The sequence below is a fragment of the Mustela lutreola genome, chromosome 7 (assembly GCF_030435805.1).
Source record: "Mustela lutreola isolate mMusLut2 chromosome 7, mMusLut2.pri, whole genome shotgun sequence".
NCBI lineage: Eukaryota > Metazoa > Chordata > Mammalia > Carnivora > Mustelidae > Mustela > Mustela lutreola.
The window spans coordinates 144919617-144944425 of NC_081296.1; the positions used below are offsets into that span (position 1 = coordinate 144919617).

At 39.8% G+C, this 24809-nt stretch overlaps 1 protein-coding gene and 1 non-coding gene across 3 annotated transcripts in view; both read right to left on the reverse strand.

Moving 5' to 3' along the window:
• Window positions 1–24809, reverse strand: part of ATG2B (autophagy related 2B) — an 85077-nt gene that overhangs the window by 26309 nt on the left and 33959 nt on the right. For both annotated transcript variants that reach the window (XM_059183047.1, XM_059183046.1), the window contains exons 12-29: window positions 23340–23490; window positions 22513–22605; window positions 22195–22383; window positions 20131–20404; window positions 18079–18181; window positions 16095–16290; window positions 15640–15782; window positions 9492–9649; window positions 8955–9127; window positions 8243–8393; window positions 6846–7045; window positions 6613–6693; window positions 5327–5433; window positions 5072–5164; window positions 4171–4241; window positions 3687–3763; window positions 3069–3239; window positions 1391–1532 (exon numbers count right to left, since the gene is read on the reverse strand). In XM_059183047.1, the coding sequence (XP_059039030.1) occupies window positions 1391–1532; window positions 3069–3239; window positions 3687–3763; window positions 4171–4241; window positions 5072–5164; window positions 5327–5433; window positions 6613–6693; window positions 6846–7045; window positions 8243–8393; window positions 8955–9127; window positions 9492–9649; window positions 15640–15782; window positions 16095–16290; window positions 18079–18181; window positions 20131–20404; window positions 22195–22383; window positions 22513–22605; window positions 23340–23490 (2573 nt within the window). The remainder of the gene's footprint in view (window positions 1–1390; window positions 1533–3068; window positions 3240–3686; window positions 3764–4170; window positions 4242–5071; window positions 5165–5326; window positions 5434–6612; window positions 6694–6845; window positions 7046–8242; window positions 8394–8954; window positions 9128–9491; window positions 9650–15639; window positions 15783–16094; window positions 16291–18078; window positions 18182–20130; window positions 20405–22194; window positions 22384–22512; window positions 22606–23339; window positions 23491–24809) is intronic.
• Window positions 19759–19922, reverse strand: LOC131837733 (U1 spliceosomal RNA). The gene has a single exon (XR_009356323.1). It is a non-coding gene; the product is annotated as a U1 spliceosomal RNA (small nuclear RNA).

The window sequence follows — 24809 nt, forward strand, 5'->3', positions numbered from 1 at the left end:
AGTGAGGTTCCTCTTAGTTATTTCACATTAGAGAAGCTCTGAAATGGGCAGCAGCTTGTTAGTGTGGACTGGAGTTTTGTTTAAGCCAGAACTGCACACTGACAACTCTGTCCTGTGAGTGGGGATCTGTAAACTTCCGGAACAACCAGTTACATCTGGCAGTGCCTCCCCTAAAACTATAGGAAATCTCTGCTTAGAGAGAGACGGGTGGGGGAAACAGTGGCTAAGAGGGTCTTTGGCCCGGGAGCGGTGCCCTACAATAAAGAGGCTACTCTCTGGGGCACTGGAGACCCGAACGGGCCACGTGCTCGTAGGTAGCTGTCAACGTGGTTCACAAAAGACTGCATGCGTGCCAAAATCTGTACGTGAACATACATTTTTATGCATTTTTAATACATATTAGATCCACTAATTCTTTCTCCATTCCATTAGTCATTCCAACCACTGTGATATGGACTGGGAACATGAAGATGAATAAAGTAATGTTTTAGCTTTCACAGGCTCACAGGCCCGATTTTAAATTTTTCTGCGGCAGCACCTTGGACATACTCATCCTTTATAAGTGCCCAGTGCACCTGAATATTGAAGCTGCTCAGTAAATATTCATGAAACATTCTTTCCCACCTAAGTAGGTTAGCTGCTAATACAATGTAATACATAGGAAGCTGTAAGTTCTTGTGTTTCCTGAGTTCTAATTTATGCTAAATTAGAATAAAATCAACAATTTAACCCTAAACTTTTATAATACCATGAGATAATTTTTTTTAAAAAAAACTAAGATTTCAGAACATACAGAAATGACTACATTCATCCAATTAGAAAAAAAAATATTCTGGCCAATTCTTTCCAATAAGAAGGGAGCCTGAGCTGCAAGATAATTAAGGCTTCTCTGCATGCTTCTGTGCCTCTGTCAACATTCATGACCTTGCCAAGACTACCTTCTCTCTCCCCTCCACATACCTAAACCCCAGCCACTCTTTGAAAAATTAAGCCAATTCCTCTCACTTTCACTGAAATCTCATGAGACAATTTCAGTCCCTTCCAACTAGTAGATGAGGACGTGACACACGTCGAAGCCCTTTCTCACGTCATGTCCTCATCACTCTAAGTAAGAACATCAGTCTGGCTTAGTGCCGATCTGTGTTACGAAACTCGAAGTTAACAGAAAAGATAAGCTTGGACTTTCATTTAATCTGGGCCCCCACAGCACCCTGGGCCAGTGTTTGTGTGTGGCCTGGATGCTGGATCAACTCAAGCCTGAGTATCCACCAAAACGCAGACTTATTTTTTCCTTAATGGGTGACTTACTGCAGAACTTGTAAGCATACAAATAGCATAAGCCTCAAGTGAGGCCCCAGGACTCCCGGGGAGGAAGGCCAGCCAGTCCTACCGTTCGCCTGGGCTTGTGCAGACGCGGCGGCCTGCTGCAGGTCAACCTCCTCCATGGCATCACTCATCAAATCGCGTAACATCTGCTGGTCTGCTTCAGGAAGTACTGGACCTCGTGAGGAAGAGCGGCCACTGGAATCTACCTACAGCCAAAACACCTAATTAAAAATAACGGAAAATGCTCTAAGGAGCAAACTACTCAGCATGGTGTTGTCCTAGAAACACACGGCATTTTACTAAGACACCAGAAGCAGGAACAGCCATCATTCCACCTTCTGCCGGGCAGCGGCTGCATTCTAAGTGGGTGGCCTCATCATCACCCCAACAACTACTGGCAAACAGAAATGAATGTGCCATCATCTCAAAGCCAGCACTGAGAGCCAGGGTGGTGGAGAGAGTGCATATTAGCCAGAGAAGCTAAGAACAGTGTAGTGAGGCCTGGGGGGAAGCAGTCTCCTTCTGCAGAGTGCTCCAATCTGGGGGCTTCCCCAACTCTCACCCCATGGACACAAAGCCGCTGGAGGACGGACGTGAAGGGTAAGGAGGGGGCATAGACAGCGGGGGAAATCTACCACGTGGGGACTCAGAGGGTTCAACTCCAGCACGGGTGCTTAAACATTTTCGTTAGTGAACTGTGGGTTCATTAAATCCAGACCAGGCTTTTTAAATGGGAGTATGACTCTAAAATGAAAGATCCAATTTGAAAGGGATAATTTAAAACAACTTTCAATAAACTGGGGAATGTCTTTAAAAAGAAAATAAACAGCAGAGAGGGAGTGTCATGAACTGCCTTCTTATCAATGAGAAGATGGCAAGAGCAAGGGGTCAAAACCCGAAGCAGAACTTGGACGAAGTGTAGGAGCATCTGAACAAAAGACAATGCAAGGCCAGTCAGACCCTTATTAGAGGCTCCACTATCTACGAGACTGAGAATCCCGTTCACAGAGCAGGCCATGAGAAAGAATGAAAAAGCACCAAAAAGGTTAAAAACGCTAAACCAACCAGACTTTGTTCAATCTATGCATAAGAGAGGACAGAGAGGCGATACTTGGGGACATAAGAAAGCCCTGACCCATAAATAAAAGTATCTGAGTTTTGTTGCTATTTCTGCTACTTAATTTGGGCAAATGGCCTAATTCTCTGGGTTTTAACTTATTCATCTGTGAAACAGATGATAATCTTCAACCTTTATCACACCGAATTCAAGGAAATCACAAACGAGAAAATACATTGAAAACCGAAGAGAATCATATGTAACCAGCAAAAGATTACGTAAATCTTCCGGTAATACTACTAGCACTTGTATCTATCCTCTCATAAGCAGTTTTACATACAACTGCCATAGAACAAGCGCTTGTGCGCTACAGGTTTTCTTTCCTCCTGGGGGGGGGGGGGGGGAGATGAAAATAATTCAAGTCTGGAAGATAGGATTCTGTTGGCTGAGAATATTAATGTTCTAAAACAAGGAATACCAAACGGTAGAATGGTTTTCCAAAAAGGCCTATGGAGTCATCTTTCCAGACCCCTCACTCTGAAGGGAAAGAACAGATGGGTGATTTTTCAGTTTCCTTTCTACCTCAGGACTGTCATAAAGACCTCGCTGATGCATACACGTCACGCATGTGACTGCAAGGTGTCCAGGGTAAGTTAGTTCTAATGAATCATGTTGCTGCCTATACCTTCATCTTTCTCTGAGGGGCTCCAGGCTTCATCTCCACCTTGTTGGCCACATGTAAGTCCCCGTAGCTTGCAATGTACTGAATGAGATTCATGAGTGCAGCACAAGAGTCCGAGCACGTTCTGATATGCACAATGTCACTGGAACAGTGTAGCTCAAAGCGTGGCTCAGTCTGGACAGACATAAAAGAAATGAACAGGTTTTTTCAAACAAGAGTAGAAAGTTCTTCTTTTGCCTAGGCTTACATTACATAAAATAGAATTTTCCTTGCCACAGGAAATGTATATTTATAACTATATCCTAATTTGAAAATATTTTATTTTTGACCAAAATAATTTTATATATATATATATATGTGTGTGGTTTTTTTTTTTTAATTTTATTTATTTACTCATGAGAGATGGAGAGAGAGGCAGAGGGAGAAGCAGGCTTCCTGCAAAGCAGGGAGCCTCATGTGGGACTCTCTCCCAGGACCCTGGGATCATGACCTGAGCCGACACTTAACCAACTGAGCCACCCAGGCGCCCCGACCAAAATAATTTTACAGTAAATTCAATTCTTTAGTCTCTCCTATAAAAAAAAATAGAAGTAAAAATTTCCATTTATTTTAATAACTTACTTGTTCTCCATCGGAATCAGATTTCACTGCAGTTATGGTTAATTCCAAAAGCCCCATATCCATCACACGAACATAATCTAAAATTTTTAAGTTAACAAAATATCTGAGTAAAGCCTTCAAAAAATGGGTATCCAACCAAAACGTAATAAAACTAGCATCTTTAAAAAAAAAAAAAAAAACTAGCATCTCTTGAAAATTCATGGCAATTAGTGGTACAAATATTTAGAATTCAATGGAAATATAGTTTCATCCTTAAAAGTCCTATAATTCCCTTTATTTTACTTAGGAACAAAACAAATCTTCCATTAAATACAGTACATGTAATCTGATAAACTTAACTGATATTCTAAGGACAGTACAACTTCAACTGATATTTTATAAGATTCTTAGTTCAATAGCATTATTCCAGAGTTCAAATGCTCTAAAATATTCACATATGAAAACTAAAGAACATTTATCTATCTCAAATGTTTTCACCTCTTACCTCTATTCAGATTTATAGTAACAGTATTACACTTGTCAGACAAATGCAAAGCAGCTTCATCCAAGATTATTCTGAGGAAACAATATTAAAAACATCCACATACTTAACTCTGAATACACAATGCGTGATCATGACATACTTTGTTGTATCATTCTTCTAATATACAAGTTATCAAAGTCCCATGTAGTTTCTTAAAAGTGGCGTCTAACATTTCTTTAAAACTCATTATTTCTGAGTGCTGGGAATATTTAAATGGTGTTAAGAATGAGACTGAATCGAACTGGAGGGGAAACGAACCATGAGAGACTGTGGACTCTGAGAAACAAACTGAGGGTTTTGGAGGGAATGGGAGGTGGGAGGTTGGGTGAGCCTGGTGGTGGGTATTAAGGAGGGCACATATTGCATGGAGCACTGGGGGTGGTGCATAAACAATGAAATCTCAGAACACTGAAAAAATTAATTTTAAAAAAACTACATATATATACTTCACACCACTCACAAAAATAAAATCCAAATGGATCCAAAAAAAAGAGAGACTGAATCATCTGCTCCAATTAATTTTACATTTTCAGCATTTTTTAATAGTACCCACATTCAGAAGATCTAAATTGTGAAAATAAAGTGCTATCAAGTAGTGTAGGAAGTTTAGATTTGTTTTTAAAAGTAAACCATCTCAAGAATCCATTTCATCTCTAAAAATAAGAAACAGTGATAAGCAGAAGAGATAGGATGAATCGTTTGAAAATGAAAAATTGAAAACCTGGATACAGGGACATGACTATGAGCAAAAGAATGCTGATTTTTACAAAAGGCTAGGGCGTCAGTCAAAGAAGTTAGCTCAACACCAGATAGCACGTTTGGAAGAGCTGCATTTGGGAGCCAGTCAAGTTTGCGCAGGCACCTGAGAGTAGACGAGGATTTGTCCAAGGCAACACTACTCGAAACACTGAAGGTTTCCACAGTGAGAAGAGATCGGATCGGCAAGTGAAGAGGTCTAATACCAAAAAGAAACAAATAACATCAGTTTGCTGCAACAACAAAAATTCCCTTAAAAGAACATTTTGAACCTTAATTCTACAATCTGAATTACATATTTTTTTCAAAACTTGGCACATATTTTGAATAAAGCTTTACTTTGTTCCATTTGCGAACTGACCTATAATCAAGGGCACAGCCCCAGAGATGCACATGGAAAGTTGTAAACGAAGTTGGAGGATTATATCCCAGAACAGGTTCATCAGCAATGTTCAAGAAGTATAAAATCTACAAAAACAAAAATATAAAATGCCCTGCTTTAGAAGGGAAAAAAGGTTTGATAGGATAGCCTTAATACCAATGTAAAATATCTCACAGAAAAAGCAACCATTTGGGGCGGGTGGCAGAATTCAATGCTAAAAGGAAAAAAATCATCATTTTGAAGCAATTCATTTTAAAAAGTATTTGCAAAACCACTCCTGAGTTTGAAATGAAGAGCGAGCCCCATCCGACAACTGCAATGCTACAAAGTCTTGAGAAAATTATATCTTGTCAAAGATACAATTCATAACAAAATCATTATACAAACTAAAGTATGTATAATATGCTTGCACATTATTTTGCTTGGGACAATTCCTGAAAAAAATAAATAAATAAAACTTTGCTGAAGATTGCTTACACTCCATCTGGTTTTCTATGTAACCCACTTTTGGGAAAAGCTTTTTTTCCTTAAATTATACCTAGTTCAGTCTGAAAACCAGACTGTCTTACCAACATCTACTCTCCCGTATTTCTATCTAAATGAGGTTAGACTAAATCTCCTCCTTACAACTGAGGTCAGTGTTCACACCAACTACCTCTCTACCCTTGCTACAGAGATCTAGATCTCCTCAGGTTTCCCAAGTACTTTTATGAAAGCACTCTGAAAACCTGCAGGTATAAAAATATTTTACTATTTTCTAGCACAAAGAAAAAGTTCCTCTTTCTAAGGAAAATGAACAATAATCACAGTGCACTAATTTTCATTCTTAATAGAAAAGAGCCAAATGTATTTCATTAATCAAACACTGTAAATTAATTACAGAAATCCTTATAAATGCCTCGAAGCATGTTATTGGCCTAGGGAGTAATGACACTTAAGGAGTGAGGACAAATCAACACATCATTGGTCGCTCCCCTATGCCAGGTGCCCAAGAGGGTCTGGGACAGAGAGTCTCTTCCCTTAAATGACTTAAAAGATAGGTCTGCCTTTGAGATGTTTAGGGTCAAAACTTGAAGTTAAAAAATCAATTTCATTCTGGAGTGGTGATAATGTTCTATTTCCTAACCTAAGAGGTGATTATATGGAGTATTTACTTCCATGATAATTCAGTGCACACTGATCATCTGGGATTTGCATCTCTGCAGTGTGCATTACATGTCAGCATCAAGTAAAGAGCACACCAGTATGCGCGTAACAAGTCTTACCTGCTCATGCCAGCTGAGCCCGGAAGGAAGCATCCTGTGCTGCAGTGTGGCTCCTTTCAGCCCCACAGCAATGAGAAATTCCTATAAAAAAGTTACACTGATCACCTACATAATCCTCTTATTCAAACTTAAAAAGGTTTTCTAATAAATATGTTGTCTTTCATGCAAACACATTTAGCTAGTAATCAAATGAACAGCAAGTCTTTAATGGTATAAAAGTACAAAACACAAACCTTTGTATTGGACTCTGACTTATCAGATAGTATTTTAACTGCAACAGAAAGCATATTCAAAGTGTCTCCTGCAACGCCATCTGTAGAAGTTCTACTGAGGCCATCTTCCTCAGAGGAATAAATAGTAGGTTCCAACCAGTGTGGGCGGGTTGAACTGGGCAGTCGTGTTTCTGTAGGGAGAATCACTCCATCTACCACACCTACATCAACATCAAGGTGACAATAAAACAAAATGATAACCAGACATTAGTTCACAGACTTTCACAACTCAAAACAAAAATCCATATGCTTCCACTGAATATAATCCTGGAGGTAAAAATGACCAAGCACCAGCTACACATTAATAATCGGTACCTCTCTGCTAATGTTGGTATGACTGATAGTACCCTACTTAAAAAAAAAAAAAATTATGAAATGCTAGGAGAATCAAATTTTTTAAATCTGATAAAGGTTAAGATGGTGCAAAGTATTTTCTCTACTTTGAAGAGAAAAAAAAGAATTTGTATCTTCTATTCACAGGGTAACAGGGAATGTGCTCAAAAGATGGTAAATTCTTTTTGTTACCAAAAGAAAATGCCGCTAAAGAGAGCGAGTAAGGAATGTAAAGTCCCATCAACTCATCAGTGGATAATAAGATACGGCACATCCATAAGATGGAATAGAATTTGTCAGTAAAAGAAATAAAAGGAATTACAATTGGATGAACCTTGAAAACGTCATGCCATATTAAAGGAGCCAGTCACAAAAGACCATATAGTATGTGAGTCCATAAACACCCAGAATACACAATCCATGAGGCCAAGTAGAAGTTATTTTGTGCTGGGGGGTAGGGTGTTGAAGAGCCATGGAAGGTTACAACTAAAGGGTGCACAGCCTCTTTTGGGGGGCAATGGGAAGGTTCTAAAGTTGATCGTGTGATGGTTACAACAACTCTGTGAAATACTAAAATCCAGTGAAATAGATAGTTTAAATGGGTGAATTGTATGCTACATGAACTACTGTACCTCAATAAAGTTGTTACCCATAAAAAAAAGTCAACATATAATTTATGGTAAGTATTACTTTGCCAGTGGAATCAGAACACTCCACAGAAAATAATCTCTAATATGAGAATTCTGTTCTCAACAGATTTTCTTTACTAGAGGGCACATGGGTGGTACAGATGGTTACGTGTCTCCCTTCAGCTCAGGTCTCGATCCCAGAATCCTGGGAATGGGCCCCATGTGAGGCTCCCTGCTCAGTGGGGAGTCTGCTTCTCCTTCTCCCTCCGTCCCTCCCCCCACCTGTGTTCTCTCTCTTTAATGAATGACTAAAATCTTTAAAAAAAAATTTATTAAACAGAATATAAACGGGTCTGAACAGAGGTGAACAGAACACACATTCAACATGTGTCCTACCTTTGTGATAGAGACTAAGACTGCTGGAATGAAGGCAGATGTAGTGCTTGTCATCACAGCCCTCATACTTGGTCACACAGAACAACGAACCACTGTTGAACTCTAACCAGAACTCGCCATGCTTATTCTCCAACAGCTCTCCATTATCTTGCTAATAAAAAGATCAGAAAAACACAGAAGTCATTAATTTTTTTCATTATGTTGCTAGTCAGTATACATCATTAGTCTTTAATATAGTGTTCCATGATTCATTATTTGCGTTTGACACCCACCAGTCATTATTTAAACACAGAAAAGTCAGAATGCCCGTTGGGTTGCCCCTTCCTGATTCAGCCTAGAGGATTCTCCCACACGGTAGCAGAGCGGTCTGAATCCCAAGCCATGCAACGTGGTGGCACGAAATGCTGTGCGGGGTCCCCCGTGCAGAGTGAATCCCCGACTTCACCACTCTCTCTAACAGGTAAATTACTAGTGATCACCTCAGCAGCAGAACCAGCATGTTTGCAAAAAAAGGTCACGCCAAGGTTTGTCTTGCAATCCACAGTGAAAAAGCTCACTGTTCAAAGCCGCAGTCAGGGCAGAGCACCTCAGAACCCGGACCTCCCTCAGGCGCTCAAACAACCTCCCGCCACCTCACTGATGGCAGGTGCAATCACGGCACGTTTAAAGTAAAATATAACTGAAACAATACTTTGCCTTTGCAAATCCTTACCCTAACATCTGTAAACACTGCCATTAGTCCATGGTTAATACTCAGAAGCACTGAGAGAAAACTCTGTGAGTTCTTGTTCTGAGAATCTAGCTTTTTTTTCCTACGAGAACGATAGTTGGGATCGACAGTAGAAAAATACTGCAGCGTCTCCTCCTCAGATCCACTCTCCTCATCTGTGAGAAATAAATGTCACAGTGATATAGCCTATAGAGATAAAATAGCAACTGGAGTATCATCCCCAAAATACCTATTTTACAACCGTTTTTCACCAAGAATCTACAGGACAATAAAAATGTACTTTCTGTATTTTTCTACTTTAAACAAGGTACATACTATCACTATAAAGATAACATTTAATTTATAATATTCACAGTATGTAGATAGAAGAGGAGAAATACTATAAATCACTAAAAGATATAAAATAGAGTTACAAGGGGAAAATACCCAAGAAACATTTTAAAATCTATCATTTGAAAAGGTTACTGCTTTATTAATAAACCCAGCATTTTAAGTCAGAACAAATTTAAAATATATTACCGTAGTGCACTGTGGATTTAAATGGACTAAAACTATCTTTGTTGAAGGTATTAATCAGCTGACTGGCTACAGAAAGACCAATACCATAGGAAATATTTTCAAATGTCTCCACTGGTGAAGGAGCTGTTGGTTCCCAGAGCAGCAAGTCATTAAAGATCCTACGGAAGACAAAAGTTGAAAAATACTAACTCATAGTTCAGCTCAAATTAAACTCAAGAACATGTCTTTAAGAAGTCACATGAACGGGGCACCTGGGTGGCTCAGTGGGTTAATAAGCCTCTGCCTTCGGCCCATGTCGTAATCCCAGGGTCCTGGGATGGAGCCCCACATCGGGCTCTCTGCTCGGCGGGGAGCCTGCTTCCCCGTCTATGCCTGCCTCTCTGCCTATGTGTGATCTCTCTCTCCCTCTCCACCCCGACCCCACAAATAAATAAATAATTTAAAAAGTTAAAAAAAAAAAAAAAGAAGAGAAGTCACATGAACAATAATTTTTCTAAATGGGAAATAGAAATTAGATCCTACAAAGAAGTAGGTTTTGTTTGTTTGCTTTTTTTAAAAGCATTAGGTCCTTTCAATGGAAAAGTTACTGATGCAGCTCTACTGAGGGCAGTAAGAAAAGAATCTGTACAATTAGGTACAATTAGCTATCTGCCCGGTTTTACCTATGCCATGTGTTCCAAATTACATACACCTAAATGCACTTTACAGGAGGAAGTTAATTTAAAAACATTTAAAAAACAGAGAAAAGGCTGTTCACACTGGAGAGCAACTCTATAAACAGTCACAGCACGCTGTCTCATCAGCTGCCCCGTCCCCCCCAACCCCCTGCACCCGCCCCCATCCCGCCCAGCACCCCCCTCCCCTTCCCCCGCCAATCCCATGGGGCAGGAGGAAGAATCATTACTCTCACTTCACACTGAAGAGGAGAAACTGCCTCCTAAAGGTTAAGTGCCTTACCCAAAGTCACAATTTGTGGGAGGACGAGGGCCACAGCCCAGATCCTGCCCAGCTCCCAATTCAGCTCTCCTCATGACTCACTGTTCCTAGGGATAACTCCTTTCTCTCTCTCCCACAGAAAGCACCACTTCCCTGGGAAGTGGGCATGGACTAAGAATGTATCCGAAATAGGAACAAAGACAGGAAACCCTCTACTTGCTGCACAGCCAAGTCAATCCTGGTGGTTAACGGGTGATACATCTCAAGCTAGACTAATAGCACATCCTGCTTTTTCAAAGAAATAGCTGTCACTACTCAGATGCCCTCCTGCTCCTATCCCCTCACCCCCCATTATCACCCCTGCTCTAACATTTCTATTAATACTCAGACTTCACAATGTCCTCTCGGAAGCCTGCTGTTAAGATCTGGACCCACAGTGAATCCTTCACATACGTAACTCAATCATGGAGGCTGTAACAGTATTTTCTTGCTTCCCCTTCCAAAACTGTAGCCTCTCAGAGAAAGGGCCTTAGGTCTTGGTCATCTTTAAATGTGCCTAGCACAGTGGCTGTCACGTAGCAGGCACTGAGGGTTTGCAGCTGAGAGGACCATGGATGACTCGCATGGCAGGACTGCCAAAGGCACAGCCTCATGGTAAAGTCTAGTGTGAATACCAGTCAAGGTGCCAAGCGATGACATAGGCCTGGCCCTTCCTGTGAGAAGCCACTTGTCTAGGAACTTGTCTAGGAACTTCCTGGGCCAATTCCTAAGCTTAGAAAGTATAAACCAGGACTGAGTACCGTGACTCTCAGTAGGTTGAAATCCCCACCCCAAAAGCTCTCCATTTGGAACCATCCGTAGGTGAAGAACACCAGGGATAAAGGGCAGAAGTAGGTCTCACCTCAGACACAACATAGATAGCTACGCCCCAGACTGTGGTACTCACTGGCTCACTGCTTCTTGGGTATATTGCTCATAGGACAAAGAAACAAGAGTCTAAACCCAATCTTACTCTAAACCCCTTTGTAAATAATGAAGATATAAAATGAAGAATTTTCTCAGAAAATGCCCTTCCCTAAGTTTATTCCTTAAACCATTCTCTTATCTTCATAGGTTAGAGAAACTAGGACTTTATGCTAAAACCTGGAGTTCTAAAATGTAAGCGTTGTATGATTTTGTGTTTTCCTTATTTACATTTTGGTCTAAACACAGTCTTCATATCATTAATCCCATAAAACAAAGGAACCCCTGGGCGGCTCAGTCAGTTAAGGATCTGACTCTTGATTTTGGCTCAGGTCATAATTTCAAGGTTGTGGAATTGAGCCCTAGGTCGGGTTCCTCACTCAGCAGGGGGTCTGCCTGGGATTCTCTCACTCTTATCTCTCAAATAGATTTTTTTTTTTAAGGATATTTAAGGACACATCACCACGATTCTGTGGCTATGAGCCTGAAATGTAACAGACAAAAAATATCTGATTTAACAAAGCTAGTGAAGAGTCTTTTATGTGCTACTCTAAAGGACTTTAACAGAAAAAATCCTCCTGTTCCATGAGACTGTCTATCTGAAAAGAGGCGCCTGGGTGGCTCAGTCGGTTAAGCGGCTGCCTTTAGCTCAGGTCATGATTCCAGGGTCCTGGGATCGAGCCCCACATTAGGCCCCCTGCTTAGCAGAGAGCCTGCTTCTCCCTCTCCCTGCCGCTCTGCTTACTTGTGCTCTCTAGCTCTCTGTCAAATAAATAAATAAAATATTAAATAAATAAATAAATAAAAATAAAAAGAGCCCATAGACCACAGCACTAGAGGACTAAACCAAGATCCTAAAATGTATGAAGTTAAGGCAGAGTTGGTTATATCTCCTCCTCAGAAAGTCTTTTTTTAGTGTATGAAATAAAAACTAAAAATAAATTTTAGAAATTACATAGATAAAAGGTCAGTATTTTGCAAACATTTAGCAAAACTCAACTGGGGTGTGAAGATTAGATAATACAGATTATTAATCGTAATTCAGCCATAAAATGAGAAAATGATGTATAAGAGTATCCTTGTCCTTGGGAAATACACACTTGAGTGCTCAGGGAGGGGCATCAGGTCAGCAGCTTACTCTCAGATGGTTTGGTGGTGGGGCAGGGAGCTCTTTGTTCTATACTTGCAACTTTCCTGTAATTCTGAGAATATATGAAAACTTGGAAACACTATTAACTCAAAAAATAAAATATTAATTCAAAATAAAAACAGACCTATTCAAAGTCAAATGAGGAACAAAGAATTCACACCCTGAAGAACTTAGATATGCGATTTATATGCCGCACAGGGGGAAGAAGTACTTCAACATTTATGTAACTGTAGGTACCTAAGAGCCAGAGAAGTGAGCAGAGTAAGGCAGAACAGAAACACTCTTCAACAACCACTACTAGAGCACCGGGGTGGCTCAGTAGGTTAAGCCTCTGCCTTCGGCTCAGGTCATGATCTCAGGGTCCTAGGATCGAGCCCGAGTTGGGCTCTCCGCTCAGCAGGGAGCCTGCTTTCCCTGCTCTCTCTACCCGCCTCTCTACCTACTTGTGATCTATCTCTGTCAAATAAATACATAAAATCTTGGGGCACCCGGGTGGCTCAGTGGGTTAAAGCCTCTGCCTTCGGTTCAGGTCATGATCCCAGGATCCTGGGATCGAGCCCCACATCGGGTTCCCTGCTCAGCGGAGAGCCTGCTTCCCTCTCTCTCTCTCTCTCTCTGCCTGCCTCTCTGCCTACTTGTGATCTCTGTCAAATAAATAAATGAAATCTTTAAAAAAAAAAAAAAATACATAAAATCTCAAAAAAAAAAAAAAAAACCCCACTATTTAACCAACTCCGCAGAAGAACAGATAACTTGCTTGTTACCAGATTTGAGCGATCAACGCCCCCCCCCACCGTGCCTCCCGCCGCCATACTGACGGGCGTCCCCCATATGCTAACCGCTGGATCTTCCGGATGAGGCTCCAGCACACCGAAGAGTCTGCTCCTGTCGGCTGAGCTCTACGTTCTGTATGTTCACCAACTGCCAACTGTGTTTGGCCTCAAATGTGCTCATCTCACCTGTATTTATCGTTGTTAGTGTACTATTGAGTTAAAGTATACCTAACAGATGACTTAAATATATAGACTAAGGCGGAAAAAATCTTAAAAACCCAGAAGGATTTTACACTCAGATTCCTTTGAAACTATTCAGTAACTGAAAACTGTAGACAAAACCGTGTATTATGTAAAACTTCCATCTGTGGCTCATATTAAAACGAAGAAAAGAAAGGCCTTGTCTTGTATCTTAAACAGAAATTATAAATGAACATATTTGTAAACTGAATGTTTAAGGTGCATGTTTCTGTTCTGATTTCCCAAATCTAACCAACCTGCTCAAGCAAATGCAAAAAGAGAAAGAAACCAATTAAGCTCTTCTGACCGCTAGGTTAGGTCCTGTACTAGTCGTTTCATTTTGCTCAGTCTTAGCCTTGCACCGTTTGTCAACTCTTGGTAGATATTCCTAACTATAAGAGAAGAACGGTCTAGGGGTCAGTAGTTTCTAAACGTTAGCTCATGTGTAACAGCTAAAAACAAAAATAAAAACGGTAAAAGCCTCTGATACAAATTTATAAATCATAGGCTTCTACTTACACAAATTATGTATAACATAAAACAAATATAAAAATATAAACTTTAAAGACTGTAGGGGTGCCTGGGTGACATAGTTAAGCCGTCAACTCTTGGTTTTGGCTCAGATTGTGATCTCAGGGTCGTAAGATCAAGGCCTGGCATGTCGGGCTCTGCACTCAGCACGGTGTCTGCCTGAGATTCTTTCTCCCTCTTGCACTTTTGCACAAGCTCTCTAAGATAAATCGTTAAAAAAAACGAAGATTTTTTTTTAAGGTTAAAGAGAAGAACTAGCATTTTCTTCCTACATCTCATATGGACAATCCTGTGAAACTCATCATCAAGACGACTAAAAGCAGCAGATCTTTCGGGAACTTAATTTTCTGATTCTAAGACCAATAATCCTGGTCACTAATAAGCAATAAGGAGATCCAGAGCTTACTATTAACAGTTAAGGAATAAAGGGCCAGAATATCTGATATCAAGAAAACATACAGCAGAAACAACAGTATAGATTCTAAAGACTGACAGAAACAAGAAGCTCGTCTCACATAGGAGAAGCCAGTGATGACTGACACTAAGAACATCTTTCTTCTAGAAGAGCACATGACCATCTTTCAGGTGTGCTATAGAAGTGATTCCTCCAGTGGATGGGAAGAAGGACTGTAACAGAGGACTACTGAGTGCTCACTGTTTGCCAGGCGCTGTTCTCCAAACTTCTCCAGTGCCGTATCATCTAATGCTCCGAACAACCCTCTGAGACAGGTTCAAGTATCATCTACATTTTATACATGAGGAAACTAAGCTCAGTTCGGGTCCGCTGTGAAGGAATTCAGAGCCTAGGCTCTTTTAACTCTAGAATGCTATTTATTTCAACATATTTGCTTTGTATGTATATTTAAGGATATTTGCAATCAATTTAAATTGTGTTATACAAGTTGACAAGCCTGAGTTTTATAATTCTAGGAAGATGTTTTTTGAAACTCTCAAAAAAGGATGTTCCTTGTAACAGACTGTAGGATTCTGATTTTACCCCGGCACCTGCTGGCCCTCCATACAGGGGTCTCCAAACTCTTTTCATGTCACTGCACACATGGAAGACATTTGCCCAGAACTCTGTGGTAAGCTGACGGACAGCAAATAGCCAACAAAGGTGGAAGGAATAAACATCATGTAGAAGTAACCTAGTTACTAGACACACTGGTTAGGAAACTCTGCTATTACAACAGCCCACAGCAACAGTTACCAGTTTTGTAATCAACACCACAGGAAGTACCCAGAGATGATAGATAACATTTAAGCAAGGAAAGAAAAAGGGAACGTGGGGAAATAGGGAGGCAGTTAGGCAGAAAAGTCCAATCCCAAAGACTCAACTGAATGTACTGAAACTGGGGCGCCTGGGTGGCTCAGCGGGTTAAGCCTCTGCCTTCGGCTCAGGTCAGGATCTCAGGGTCCTGGGATCCAGCCCCATGTCAGGCTCTCTGCTCAGCAGGGAGCCTGCTTCCTTCCACCCCGCCTGCCTACTTGTAATCTCTCTCTGTGTCAAATAAATAAAATCGTTAAAAATAATAATAAATGTGTTGAAACTCACCTATTATAAAGCTTCTCATAAAAGCGTTTATTAGGTAGTGTTATATGAACGTTGGGTAATGTAAGTTCCAGCACGTAGTGAGAATTGCTGATTGCTTTATCCTGAAACTCTGTCATTTCCACAGGGTCTCCTGGCATCACCATCTAAAATATAAGAGTTCAAATGCTCTGGTTTCTCTTCAGATCGTATAAATCTTTTGCCTTTTACTAAAATATACGAGTTCAGTGCAAAAAAAGCATCAAATAACCATTTCATGTTTAAAGTAATAGTAGCATTTTCTTGCCTAAACAGATAAACAAGCATGTAACTTTTAACCAGGGAAGAAAACAAAATTACGATTCAGTCTTAGAGTTAAGAGCCTAGCACAGTATACCAAGTGCTTCTTCAAAAACAAAGAATGAAAAGGACTGCTGTACGGTCAAGGACAACCCCTTCGTTGCTCACTCGCATTTTACCTGCTCATTTTCAAACATGACTCTCCGCGACGAGAAGGGAGATGGGGCTGGTCTTCGCAGATCACAAACATCCTTCAGGGAATGAGCACCTCCCTCCTCCTCCTCCTCCTGATAGCGGCCGTCACTCTCCTCTTCCTCAGCTGCTATTCTCTCCAAAATGGAATGCACAGCTGGCGGGTTTAATTTCAGTACAATTCTGACAGCAGAGACAATTTAAGAGGTCAAGGTCTCAGTGGGAACAGCAAGGCTTTAACCTTTCTGCACTACAAAGACCACTGATGATAGGACGCAGCTTCTCTACAAAGTCTAGGTCTCATGTAACCACTTCTGAGTGTGCTGTAAACTTCAAAATGTAGAACGGATGAAACAAATAAAAGAAGAGCATTCATATTTCATACTTTGCTAACTGAAAATCTGACCTTGTGAGGACAGTTATCTTTCAATTTCACTAACAGCTGGCAAATTTGACCTAAGAATTCTATTTTCCTGAAACCAAAGGCTTCTGGGGTCTGTTCTGCTATGACAGAGTATTACACATCTAAGAGAACTTCTGCCATAGAAATTGTTCAAATGGAAAAGAGACTGATAAGAGAACAACTGAGAACTGCAAACAATGAAGTACCATTTTCCTTCAGGAATTTCAGTAATTAAAGGCTTGCCTTGTTGCACAGAAGACACAAACCTGAAGTAAAGCAGCAGACACCCTGGGCGCCTGCTTTCCTGCTCCCTGCGCAGCACTAGCTAAGGCTTTGCCGTCTCCTTCCCAACACTACAGACAGGACGCCTGGTGCCTTCAAAGCGAACCACTGTGGGGCATCTATCGTGGGTTTTTCCCTCAAGTAAGTGCTGCCAGTTGGCTCCCCTTATGAACAATCATGACTGTTTCCTAATTTATAGATATCCTAATGTAACTGTGCTCCAAATTAATCGAAGTAAACCCATTTCTTATGATGAAAACTCGGGCACTGAACTGCTCATTATCAGGCACGTCCTGATCACACTGCTCCTAAGAGCCTGCGAGGTCTGATCCACAGGGGCAGGTAGAAAAAAGGCTGGCAGGGAAAGGGCACAAAAAAAGATTAATTCTCAGGTATTAAATATTTAGTTTTCAATATAATAAAAGTCATTATTTCAAGTAAACTAAGTCCTTTTAAATATACCCAAGCCCACTATCAGGCTATTAATAGTCTTGCTATAATATATAATGAGTAATTAACAAATGTTAATAATAATCTCTTAACAAATATAAATATTACTTTATTAATTCTCCTAAGAAATCCGAAGCAGCGATTCTTGATATCCGCCTGCACGCTGGAATCATCTGGCGTAATTTTTTAGATTACCCTGATGCCCAGGCTCTACCCCAAAATCTCAGGGTGGGGCCCATGATTTGAAAAAGTGCCCCAAAGCAATCGCATACTATAAAATTCACTTGACAACTAACCAAATGATGCATGTAACTCTTCTACTGTAGCTCTGAACTATTTCTTTTAAATGGTTAATGATTCTTTAGTCCCTCTAATTAAACGGGGTGACTCGAGACCAGGGAACACATTTTATTCCTTCATCTCTCACAGTACTGACAGACACCTTTCATAAAGTAGTACCCTCACTGGATTTGTCAACTTAATTTGTCCAACTCTCTCTGTGTTATCTCATCAGGGCTGAGTATTTTTAGTTTAAATTGAGTGCCAAAACATTGATTGGATGTACTACAGCAGGGGCACCTGGGTGGTACAATCGGTTAAGCAACCAACTCTTGGTTTCAGTTCAGGTCATGATTCGGGGTCCTGAGATCAAGCCCTGTGTGGGGCTCTTGTTTGGCATGTGCAGTCTGCTTCAGATTCTCTCTCTCCCTTGGCCTCTGCCCCTCCCCACTACACACATGTTCTCAAAATCTTTAAAAAAAAAAAAAAAAAAGTACCACAGCATTTTTGAAAGGATAATCTCATTAAATGTCTATCATATCCACCTGGTTACTCACCGTGGCCAGTCAAAATCATCTGAAGATGCTGTATCTCCATCTACTCCACTAGACACATGGAAAAACTTAACAGACGGTTCTCCTTTATCTTCCTGGAATGACCCTAGTAAAACAAGACTGATTAACTACAGTGCATTTCTTCTCAAGTGCTTAAAGATAGCTTCCTCCTAACATAAGCAAAGATCTTCTGAATCAGGGACACAGGGCAACATTAAGTTGCACAGGAAAGGACACAGGGCAACATTAGGTTGCACAGCACTTATTCTTTTGTTCCTATTTCATGGATACATGTGAGGAGACAGAAGGAGCAGATAAAGATGATGTCTTCTGTTCAAACTCCAATTCTTATGTCAGGTACATAATCATGACACACTAAATGCAGCAGTTGCCACGTACTGCCACTGAATGGTTATTCTACATCAAAGTTTATGCAATTATAGGAACATAGAGATAATAACTATATTTCTTAAGTGTCTTGTACTAAGCACTGGAAGAATTACTTCCACTCACGATAACCCTATGTATGCTTGTCTGTCCATTTCACACAGAATGACTTTCCTCTAGAATAACGTTTCTTCCCACTGTAGATAAGAGAAGTTCAGACAACTCCTAAAGTCCATTTCATGAAGTCATCACTATCACATCAATTATAAATATCTCTAAAGATGCGTAAAACTCAGAACAAGGGAAAAAATACTTTGCAGCCTATCCCCTGAGAAGCAGGATATGGTGGCAGGGGAGCTTGCGGTTAGAAGGGTATAGTGGCAGGGTCCCTGGGTGGCTCAGTGGGTTAAGCCTCTGCCTTCACTCGGGTCATGATCTCAGGGTCCTGGGATGGAGCCCCACATCGGGCTCTCTGCTCAGCAGGGAGCCTGCTTCCCCCTTCTCACTATGCCTGTCTCTCTGCCTATCTATGATCTCTGTCTGTCAAATAAATAAAATATTAAAAAAAAAAAAAAAAAAAGAAGGGTATAGTGGCAGAGGCAAGCTGATTTGGAACGACAGAATGAAATGTCAGAATCTTCCAGAGTTCCACATAGACCTGGTTTACCCTAAGTCAATATATATTCTGTCAGATGACAAAAGTAAATACAGAAAAGCTGTCAACAGGCTTTACAAAGAAAAATCAACAGAGATTAGTATGATGACTGAAACCTCAAGTGTGAGATTTTGGTTTGAATCTTGATTCTGCCATTTACTACCACGTGGTCTTGGAAGGTACCTCTTCTTAAGTCTATGGATTCCTCACTTATAAAGGATAAAAATAACTGGAAATAATAAGTCTAACATAACAATGATGAGGAAAGAAAACCAGTAACACATGTGAAATGCTTGGTACAGTACCTAACACAGAGTGGAACTCAAGAAATTCTGGTTACTTTCAGCCCTACAACAAGTAAGGAGTCAGGTGGCAATAAAAATGTAAGCTAAAGGGGCACCTGGGTGGCTCAGTCAGTGAAGTGTCTGCTTTTGGCTTGGGTCGTGATCTCAGGGTCCTGGGATGGAGCCCTGTGTCAGGGTCCCTGCTCAGCAGAAAGCCTACTTCTCCCTCTCCCTCTAGCCTCTGCCCCTGTTCATGCTCCCCCCACCCCAAATAAAATGTTTAAAAAAAAAAAAAAAAGGTAAGCTAAAGCACTCTACTCCCCTGTAGAAATTTTTTTTTTTTTTTTTTTTTTTTTTAAGGGAAAAGCACGAACGCAATCCCCCACTACCACAAATCATGTAGTCAAGTTTCCCACATTTGGGAAAATTGCAGGGGTCAGCACATCCGGAGTGCAATGGACAAGCCTCACCGTGGGAAAACCACCTTTGTGATCATGGTATCTCCCCTGCCACGTAATTTCTGAAAGTAAGTATTTTAATAGAGTAAATAATCATGCTTAGCAACTTTTTAAAAAATTAATTCTATCACATATTGGTATACAATACTGCAAAAAAGTCATTTCTCTTGCTTTCTAACAGTGTCTATATTGGGGGCTGCCATAGAATTTTTCATGTTTCCTTGAGCAGCAGTTGCTTGTTTCTGCTCTGGCTCTGCATAGTCCATCTTACCCACTAGTTCTCTAAAGGTAAGTTCCAATTTAATTTGTTCCGGGGTTGATCCTCCTATAAATTCAGTCTTAAATTCTAGATCTGTGAATGCTAAATGAAGGATCTCCTTCTGAAGTGACTTCTTAAACCACGGTCCTCTTTCTTGATCTGACCGAAGATCAGGTATTGGGAAGCGAACAGAAAGGTTGAACGCTGGTGTGGCAACTTGTACTGATATCCGACAATTTGCAGGATTATGTGAATCATCCAGAAATACTTCAGTAAAAGCCTTGTGCTAAAACACAAAATATCAAAAATATGCCAAAACATCAAGTTAGATGAACATAAATGACACGGATATTCAACATTACAATATACATAATCATATCTACTCTTCATTCAGTATAATGCATTAAAATATAACTCAAATTAACTACTACCATATTAATTTAGTGTAATGAAATTTTATAACGCAATAGTTATTGATAAAACTTCAAATAACTGGCAAAAGTTAAACCAAGTAAGTGAAAGTCAATCAATCAAAATAAAAACTGAAACAAAGACACAGGCACTATAGATATGCACATTTTACTATAGACTAAAAAAACAACAGCATGTAAATTAGGTTACAATAAATCCAATACAGTTCAAAATCAATTCAACTTTCAATCTGAAGGCTTTATCTACCAACATGCTATTCTAAAGACTTGATGGGAAATAAGATAGATTATGCCAAATGCCAGGGCCCATCCCCAACTTAACTTTAGATTTCCAGGACTAAGCCTAGAGCCTGGCACAGCCTAAGTTCTAAATATTCACCAAGTGACTCACTCTGCTCCCATCCAACCCAAGGGTATGAGCCCATCAAACGACCCTTAGAAACCAAGACACATATGCACCCTCTACTCAAAGCCATGTTGCAACAAAAGGGTCAAAGAACATGCCCTTCAAATACAAGTCTATTTCTGTTTGGGGGGAGTTTGTTTTTCTAAAATGTACTGAAGCTTATAAAGCTTTAGCCCAGAGTACACTACAGGTGGTAACACTCTTTCATGAATCAGTGTCTAACCTCCTGGATTAGGGAATTCCTTTCTTATCCTGGACTGGGAGTTTCAGCACACCTGTTCTTTCTCTCCCCTCTTGGACTCCGTAATACCATCCCCCACTCTTCAGCAAAAATAACCCAAGAGACTAACCATCATCCCAGTACATCTATGGCTAACAGCATGTATGCATGCTAGCCCCACAGAACTTGAAATATAAGTAACTGATGACAACAAAAAATAAAGAATGTGACTTAATGTGAAGACCTACCACTAATTAAGGGGGAAACAAGTAAGTAGAAAAATAGCTCTTCCATTTTCTTTTAACCAAAGTTCTGTCTGTTCCTGGTCTAAGAACCCCCCCCCCACCCGCCCAATTCCAGCCCAAAATTCCTAACACATCTCTTGCAAATCTGACAAGAGACAGAGACACCATGCAGTAGACAGATCTAAATGTGATGCTCGATAACACAACGGCATACATTATGTTCCCACTTTCAAAAGTGTACCTTACAATATAGGGGCTACATTTTATAGGTAGACCAGGTAGTTGACTGAATGTCTGAATAAATTTTGTGCAGATAATGTAATTATAATTTATAAAATTCAGATATACAGAGAGAGGGAAAGGAAGTCTAATTCTACACTCTAACATAATCAATGCTACCAAATGGTATATTTCTATCCATTCTTTCACTCTACCTCAGTTCTATTTACACAGTTGTGACAAAAGTTTATGTGGAAAAATAGGTTTCACTTTTTCTCTTAATACTTCTTCATAAGCTTTCTTCATGTTGCTACACCATCTTTATAACCCTCATTCAAAATGGCCACATAAAACTTCATTCAATATTACTACAAAACTTACTCAGCTAGTCTGCCATCCAGACATAAAAGTCTCCATCTTTTCATTATGAACAATGCTGTTTTAATACTATATGCTATTTAATCTATTGAGAATACTTAAATTCAGAAATGATCCTACTAAGCCCATTAGCAAGCTATACTTGGAATTAGTATTTGTAATGTTCTGAATACTTACGAGACTAATATGTTTATTGTATGAAGTGTACATGTGTGAAGCCATCATCTCTACTGTGGTAAGCTTCTGTGGTTGGAGCAAGGAATTTAACCTGTCCACAATACTGATATCCAGCTCACAAAACACAGGATTTAACTTAATCTGTAATTCTGCCTTCTGAGGTACAGAACTTAGTCTTGCTTGATTACCCTTTAAAAAAAGAAAAAGGAAAACATTAACATGATCACTACTACAAGATTAAGTGGCAACAGTATGACTGTCACAGAATATGTATCAAATGAAAATTTACAGGTGGCAGCACACAATGAGGCTTCTTACCTGGGGTCCTTTATTCTCAGAATGCTTATAATGAAGCTGAAGGCACACAGGGGGATGGGAATCCGCTCGTTCTTTGGAATGGAACATTAAAAGCTTACAAACAAGGACAGAAATAAGTTAATTGTAAGATCTTAAACTATAATTCATCCCACGAATTAACAGAGATGCTAATGGTATAAAGACTTTTTTGAAATCAGGAAAGCTGATTTTACATTTCATTTTGGTCATTCACAAGCAATGTAAATCTTAGACAAGTTAATTTCTGTGATACTTAGTATCTCATCTGCAGAACGTACTGAGAATTCAAGTGAATTAATGCCTAAGAAAGTAATCTGAAAATAAAATAATGTACAAGGGCAAAGTAACAGCAATAAATGTTATCTTGATAGCTTTGGAAAGTTTCTCTAGTACACACTTCTAAAATTGGAAAAAAATCAGACTAATAATAAATGAACAAAACACATTTTGCTTGTCCTTGAACAGTGCTTATTAACACACTATGGGCATTCAGTACTTAACAGACTTCTTCTGAAGTTAATAGTGCCTAGAAAGTTAGTGAAATAAAGTCAACTGTCCCATTACCTGTCTGCTTCTCTGAAACAAGTCAACTCTAAAAATTCTAAGACTCTTACAATGACCTTGAATGCCATACTTTAAAATGTTTCAACAAAACACACATGCGTGCACACGCACACACGCACACTTCCTTCCTCTGTGACTTCCTATACTTTTTTTTTTTTTAAATAAAATCAATACTGTAAATACAACCCTATAAAAGCAAGGCAGATTTAAAGAATAATCCTAAAGACAAAGTATCTAGCATTTACCTCTGTGTAGTGAGGAGGAACAGAATGAGAATCAGTTGGAAACAGGCACTCCAAGAGTTCCATTTGCCCAAGGGACATATCAGTACTAAAATATCGGGAAGTTGGTCTCTGTCTTTGTTCATAGGACACTTTCATGCCAGTTCCTATAAATCTATTACAGAAAATGAAGCATTTAAGAGTATACCTCTAGGTTAACCAATGTGTCAAAGAATAGTACACGTCACAATAGGTGGATAATCGTGCTTTATTAACACAAGTTCAAGTTGTTAGCAATAACTAACATACCTAAGTGTATTAACCAGAAAGAGTGCTTCAAACTGCCCATTCCCTGACATTAAGAAAGCAGTGTCTGATAGGAAATTATCCAGAATGTATTTATTTCCCAACAATGCCTTCCCTTCTTTGACACTTTAAGTTTACACTGCAGTGAAGGAAAAAAAAAAAAACTTTCAAATCTGTAAAATATATGTATGCCCCCACATCGGGCTCTCTGCTCAGTAGGGAGCCTGCTTCCTCTTCTCTCTCTGCCTGCCTCTCTGCCTACTTGTGATCTCTCTCTCTGTCGAATAAATAAATAAAATCTTTAATAAAAGCTTCATGCAATATTTCAAAACCTTCAGTCAGTGGACCTCAAGTGAAAGTCATCTTCCTGTTTTTGTTGCTTTTGTTGTATTTCCTACTGGCAGACATTTGAAACCTTGTCAAATTTTTTTTTTTTTAAAGATTTTATTTGTTTATTTGACAGACAGAGATCACAAGTAGGCAGAGAGGCAGGCAGAGAGAGAGAGAGGGAAGCAGGCTCCCTGCTGAGCAGAGAGCCCAATGCGGGACTCGATCCCAGGACCCTGAGATCATGACCTGAGCCGGAGGCAGCGGCTTAACCCACTGAGCCACCCAGGCGCCCCCTTGTCAAATGTTTTTACAGTTTAATTATAAATACTATGGTCCTAGCTTGCAGAGTTTCTTCAGCTATATATAAAAACTACTCTGTGGATTAATTTTAACACTTCAAAAAAAAAGAAAACAAAACAAAATCAAAAGGTCAAACTTTTCTTTTCTTTTTTTTTTTTTTTTTTAAGATTTTATTTATTTATTTGACAGAGAGAGATCACAAGTAGGCATAGAGGCAGGCAGAGAGAGAGAGGAGGAAGCAGGCTCCCTGCTGAGCAGAGAGCCCGATGCGAGGCTCGATTCCAGGACCCTGAGATCATGACCCAAGCCGAAGGCAGCGGCTTAACCCACTGAGCCACCCAGGCGCCCCAAAAGGTCAAACTTTTCTTAAAATACTAATATATGTGCCTAAACCATTAACATAAAATATAATCAAAAGAAACTTTCATATTAACATGAGCATATTAATATTATACATATTAATAATATTAATAATATTATACTTACAAATTTAATTATCTCTTCATCTATTAGGACTCAAACCATGAAAGAATCACTGGCTATGTGGGCAGCTTTCTT